At 38.0% G+C, this 6854-nt stretch overlaps 1 protein-coding gene and 1 pseudogene across 1 annotated transcript; both read right to left on the bottom strand.

Moving 5' to 3' along the window:
* Positions 1-610: 610 nt before the first annotated feature.
* On the bottom strand, positions 611-727 carry LOC137027456 (5S ribosomal RNA; annotated as a pseudogene).
* Positions 728-4131: 3404 nt separating this feature from the next.
* LOC137027253 (DLA class II histocompatibility antigen, DR-1 beta chain-like) lies at positions 4132-6854 on the bottom strand. Its single transcript, XM_067395215.1, has 5 exons — positions 6745-6854; positions 6180-6452; positions 5235-5516; positions 5040-5153; positions 4132-4952 (listed from the first exon to the last, which is right to left on the bottom strand). The coding sequence occupies exons 1-5, from the start codon at positions 6812-6814 to the stop codon at positions 4930-4932; spliced, it is 762 nt and encodes a 253-aa protein (XP_067251316.1). The 5' UTR covers positions 6815-6854; the 3' UTR covers positions 4132-4929.

Below are 6854 nucleotides of genomic sequence, written 5' to 3' on the forward strand. Positions count from 1 at the left end.
TGGTGAGGATATACCTTTCATAATATTCAGCTTTTTATAACATTTAGTCACTGCCCACATTTCAACATTTAATAATCAACAACCACATTAAACACCACCATTTTACACACAATGTTTAATGAAATAAAAAAAAAACATCAACCTTCACTTGGCTGTTAACATGCTTGCTGCTAGAACATTCAGAGGAGAGTATGAGGGAGTATGAAAAAAAAAAAAAAAAAAAAAAAATATATATATATATATATCATCCACTTGGATGATGCGACGGCAGCCACAGTACAACGGCGCCAGTGCGCTCACCACACACCAGCTGTAGGTGGAGAGGAGAGAGAGAGTGAAAGAGCCAATCCAATGGATGGGGATTATTAGGAGGCCGTGATTGGTAAGGGCCTATAGAGGGAATTTGGCCAGGACACCGGGGTTACACCCCTACTCTTTACGAGAAGTGCCATGGGATTTTTTAATGACCACAGAGAGTCAGGACCTCGGTTTAACGTCTCATCCGAAAGACGGTGCTTGTTACAGTACAGTGTCCCCGTCACTATACTGGGGTGTTAGGACCCACACAGACCACAGGGTGAGCACCCCCTGCTGGCCTTACCAACACCTCTTCCAGCAGCTACCTGGTTTTCCCAGGAGGTCTCCCATCCAGGTACTAACCAGGCTCAGCCCTGCTTAGCTTCAGTGGGCAACCAGTCTTGGGCTACAGGGTGATATGGCTGCTGGCAAGGTGCTGGCAAGGTGCTGCAAGTCTACGCCAGCACAGTTAGTTGGTGCTCCAACACAGGACCCAGCAAAGGGATAGAATACAAGAGCTAGATGCACAAACTAATAACAATGTGCAGGACACTTTGTCTGTGACCATGTTAAGCTCAGAAGGGTGAGAATTTCACAACTCTGAAACTGAAATTGAGAATGGACAACTAAAAGTTAAAGTTGATATCAAATATGATTTCCAACAAGTTTCGACCACACAATCTTTTTATCAATCTATCTTTGGTCACAATAAAAAAAAAATCATCGATTGGACACTAGGTGGTGCTATAACTTTAAAAAAAATGAAAACAGCTGTAACTATGCAACTGTTAGTGTGATTGATTTAATCATGCAGTGTCTTGGTCCAAGGGGGCATGATCTAGGAGGACATTGGCGTATCTCAAAAAACATGGCCGCCATTAGCCAATGAAGTTTGAGCACCTATTAGACAAGGTTAATGGAGGCCGATCGGAACGAAACTCGTGGCCATGTTTGACTCATGGCCCTAGAAGTCTGTAAGAATTTTGAAAGAAATCGGCCACTAGTTGGCGCTAACGAGTTTTTACACCTCAGTAATCACGTGGTGTTTAACAGATCTACACAATATGCATATCATTGGATAGATCTCCACATTCTGAACAACTTTGCCTCAAGAATCAATGCTGTCAATCAAATCATTCATTAATTATTCATGAATATGTGAAAAACGTTTGCGAACTAGTCCTATGTTTTTGGCCCGATCGGAACAAAACCAGTGCAGGACAATTCTCTGGACTCTCTAGATCAATAATTATTTAAAAAAGTTTAACTTTACCCTTTGGGTCACTATAACAGGGTCATTTAGAAAGTGGGCATGGCTAAATATGCCCAAAAGCCGAAAACTCAGAAATTCAGAAAAATAGGTGAGCATATGCAGCTTATGACTCTAAAGAAGCATGCCATTTTTTATGGAGATCGGACCATAGGTGGCGTTATAACTGTTAAAAACTTTTATAAAAACATATGTTTTTAATGGTTTTGGATAAAATTGTGTATAACTTTGGGTGTGATCGACTTATTTTCATGGGAGTCACGTGCTTAGACTCCTGAAACCTCATACCAGACTTACCAGATGATACCAGACTTGCCAGGTTTTGGCTTATGGTTTGTACAACGTTGTGATTTAGCGCTTAAAAACTAACAAATATCTTGGAAACTGTTAGTCCGATCGAGACGAAACCAGGGTAGGAAACACAGAACCTAAGTTGATTAACTACATGTTAGAGCCCAAATGTCAAAATTTTGATAGGAAGTGGCAAAAAAATCAAACACATTCTTGGGTCATTTTCTAACCTATAATTGATTTCAAATGTCCATATCTGCAACAAAATGTGTGAAAACACATTTAATTAATGGTTTTAACATGGGAAATGTACTTTAAACACAAAACAGACAATTTTAAAAATGAAAGTGAGCCAATAATTGGTCAGCCAATAATTTAAAAGTCATGTTGTCATACTACTCACAAATATTGTTCTATAATTCATATTTAGAGTTTATAAAATCACTATTTTAACATTTAATATCACTTTTTTGTCAAAATTCGTCACTTAATTTCCAGTTGATTATTAGTTTTAACAGTTGTGCCACATTATGAGTAAAATGAAACCTGAAAGTGGTGTTATAGAGATATGCAGAAAACCCATCATGTATTTCAAATACTGAATCTACAATAAAATATGTGTCTCTGTGTTTGTTCGTGTGTGTGTGTGTGTGTGTGTGTGTATGCATGCTTACTGTGCATCAAGTAGTATTGTTTAAGCCTGTTCTTTCTCTTGTTTTAGCATATATCATAGCTGTTTCTCTATGATTTCAGTGGTGACATGCTTGCTAAATAAAACAATTCCTATTTACGCATATTTGCTTAAAGGCCTTAAAGTGCTTGAGCCCTGGTAAATGCTGCCTGCAGCTTTAATTATCATTATTGTTTTTATGTACTTATTTATTGATTTTTTTTTTTTACTTTTTTATTTCCTTTAAACCTGAATGTATTGTAAAAAAAAACCCATAAATAAATCATAAATTTAAAAAAAAGTATAATTTAAAAACTTAATGTATATCAGAAATGTACATACCGAACAAATCGAAATCGAAATTGAAAATCAAGAACATGTTTATCTCAAAATGATACAATACCAGATGAAGAATAAGGGTCTTATCTAGCGAAACGATCTGTCATTTTCTAAAAAAAGTAAAAATGTATACGTTTATAAACACAAATGATCGCCTCACAAGTGCTTTTGCCATTCAAATTACAGATCGAACATGGCGCCAGTTCCGTTTTTTCCATAAGTTGAATAGGGAAGGTGTAGGACATACAGCGTAAGCTTTTTGAAGAATACGGAAGGCGGCCTGACGGAATCACTTGCGAGGTGATCATTTGTGTTTATAAATGTCAGGAAATGAACACGGAGAGAGGATCCAAGTGCAAGTAAAACAATATTTATTGACAGAATACGCTGTACAATAACTTCACTCCAAATGGGCAGTCGTTGCAGTGACTGAGGCATGCTGAAGCAATGGTGTGCGGAGGCAGATGAACAGGGTGGCGCAGGGCTGCAGCGGGTATCAGAAACCAATGATAATCCAACCCAGACGCGGGCACAAGACGACAGTTCATATAATCCACCCAGACGCGGGCACAAGACGATAGTCCAGAAATCCAGGAAATGGGAAGTGAAACACGGAACACACGACACCGGGACAGCCTGCAACGAACTGACAAAGACACCATGTAGACACGCACATTAAATAGCAAACACTGAACAAGACACGGCTGGCAGCACATCACAATCAGACAGGTGGGTGACGCCAACACAATCACTCACTCACCGGCAACACACACCGCAACCACACGAGGGCGAGTAAGTGAACCCATGAACCGTGACAATAAACTAGACATTTTTATTTTTTTAGAAAATGACTGATCGCTTCTCTAAATAAGTCCCTTATTCCTCGTCTGGTATCGTAAGCCCTTTAAAGCTGCACTGAAACTGTAATTTTGACCTTCAACCGTTCAACCGTCCAACAGGTCTATTGAAGTCAACTATAAGGAGAATAATCCTGGAATGTTTTCATCAAACACCTTAATTTCTTTTTGACTGAAGAAAGAAGGACATGGACATCTTGGATGACATGGGAGTGAGGAAATTTTCATTTGAAAGTGAACTAATCCTTTAAGGACATATGGGGCAGTTTCCTAAATAGAAATATGTCATTCATAAAAATTAAGACCAATTAGATGCAAGTTTACACATTCACTTCATCTAATAAGTTTTTTTTTTTTTTTTTTTAATAAAGAAAGAAGAGTAAAATATGCTCATCAGATATGTTTTAGTTGTTTTATGTATTCAGCATAGCAACAAAGACATATCTTATGAGTTTCAACAATAACAAACTCCTCTACTTCTACTGTATGTACAAAAAGAGACAAACTCAGTGAGAACAATAATCTGTATTTTCTCTATATTTTATACATCATTTACATCATTGTCAACATTGTCACATCATTTGCATCATTGTCACTGATCTTACTCAAATATGATATTATATTCATACAATACTTCCCAGAAAAAAAATAAGTGTCAGATTTTATGCTATATTTATATCATTGTTGTTTCCCTTGTTTTAAATTTAAAAAACAAAGCATCAGCTAAAGGATTGTGCAAATTGTGACGAGCAGGGCGGGCGAGAGCCGTGAGGGAGCGGTGCGAGGCTGGTGACGCGAGTGATAATGAGCATCAGCTGCGCATTGCACCGGTCTCGAATCACAGAGGAGCTCTGGAAGCATAAAAGGAGGAGCGACGACAGTGAAGGACGAGAGAGGACCAGGCCTGGACTTTACTTTATGTTTTATTACGTTTGTGTGGCTGGCAGACGTCCGTGAGGGTCTGCCGGCATTACTTTAATTTTATTCTTTGTTTATTTTACATATTAAAGTTTGTTTACACGTTCGCCAGTTCCCGTCTCCTTCCTGTACATACGAACTGTGTTACAAGGATTATATATGATAATTGTGGCATAAAGGACAATGCTTCATTCTTGGTCTCCTTGCAGTCAGAATGACAAACTGAAATATGTAAAAATAGGCCTAATTATTAATCATGTGCATGAGTTATCAGAAATCTACCATTATCAATGAGGTACTAGGATCCTCCCTGTCAAGAAAAAAATATTTATATGTTACATGCATTAACAGGGATGATGTAAATAGACTAACGTCATTCTGAAATATTCTCACTAACCTGTTGATTTCTTCTTGTAGTAAATGAGTCCAGCAGCTGCTATGATGATTCCCAGCACCAGACCAGAAGCTCCAATAGCGATTTTATTCCTCTCAGACTCAGGGAGAGATGGATCTGTAGGGTACACTGGTGTGTCAAACTATGCTGTCCACAAAAGTAGTACTAAGATTAGAGTAGGTGAGTATCTCCTCTTACCCCAGTCATAAATCATGGGTTTATTGACGCTGGCATGCTCCACCATACAGGAGATCTTCTCTCCAGATTTGGGGGTGTACTCCAGCTCAGAGTGAATCTGGTAGTACCAGTCACCATCAGCCAGCTCCATTGTTGAGGTCGCTTCAGAGGTCATCAGTTTACCATCTCTCAGCCAGGACACTTTGATGTGTGGAGGATAAAATTCATATGCGCTGCACATCAACACAGCTGGATGTTTGCCACCAGCCTGCGTCACTGAACTGAGCTTAACCTTCGGTTTCACTGAATCAAGAAGAGCAACATCCTAAATACACAGGTTGTACAGTATAAAAATCATTATGTCTAAGGAAAGTAACCATAAAACACAGAAACCCAAAGAGTGTGTGTGCGCGCTTTTGTTGTGATTTATGAGGACACAAATTTGTATAATGACATGGGTATTACACTGGTATTATGACGCAAACATTAAATATGAGGACATTTCATGAGTCCTCATATTTAAAATAGCTTTAAAAATATACTAAATGTTTTATTAAAAATGTAAAAATACAGACAGTTTCCTGTGATGGGTAGGTTTAGGAGTAGGGGTAGTCTGGGGGATAGAATGTACAGTTTCAGTACAAAACAGTACAAAAACCATTACGCCTATGGTATGTCCTCACTTTGATAGCAAAACTAACCTGTGCGTGTGTGTGTGTGTGTGTGTGTGTGTGTGTGTGTGTGTGTGTGTGGTTAATTTGATAAAAGAAAGGTCAATTGAAGAATCCCTGTAAATATGAATTATTTTTATTCACAATAAGTTTTTAAAATTTGATTCATTTCAAATGCTACTATTTAATGCTTACTTTCTGCTTACTATCTTTCTGCAAATAATTATTTTCTAGATACTAACATATGCTCTACATGTTGACAGTAAAAATGAGAGAAGAGTCTTGAGCCACTTACCTGATTTATCACAGATATGGGAGTCAATTTCTTGAGCATTACCTTTGCAGAACCAGTCCACAACAGCTCTTTCTTCCTGCACAATGGTGCCATTGTTCCAGATCTCTGCAAGTTTCATTCCATACTCATTAAACCCCACAAACCTCCCCAGAGTGCTGTCAAATTGTATGAATAGATATTTATTGAAGTAATAGTTGTTAAAATACACCATGTCACTGATATTAGAGGAGCTGTAGATGCATCTTGACATACGGTATCGGTAATATACATTAGCTGAAAAAGAATTTAGACAGAGAACAAACTGTCAGATAAATATGTCAAGAAGTAAGAAACAGAAGAACTTGGATGCATCAGTCAGCTGGTTGTCTTTATAAAAAGTACTTGTCAAGTAATATTTTCCTTGGAAGGTCCATCACCATTAGAACGTCACCCTTCTTAAGATAATGCTGCACCACCACCACCACTACTACTACTACTATTACTACTACTAACAATCATAACAATAATAATGCAATTTATTGTTGATATTTAATTATATTACTTCGATACCGCTCATGTTACTTACCACTTTCTACAACAAGGAATGCAGCCAGTGCCAATATAAAATCACAACTCAAGAGCTTTGGCTGTGACATTTTCACTCACTGAATGCCAGTTGAATGTTGTCAGTTTTTT

Source organism: Chanodichthys erythropterus, chromosome 9 (genome assembly GCF_024489055.1).
Source record: "Chanodichthys erythropterus isolate Z2021 chromosome 9, ASM2448905v1, whole genome shotgun sequence".
Taxonomy (NCBI): Eukaryota; Metazoa; Chordata; class Actinopteri; order Cypriniformes; family Xenocyprididae; genus Chanodichthys; species Chanodichthys erythropterus.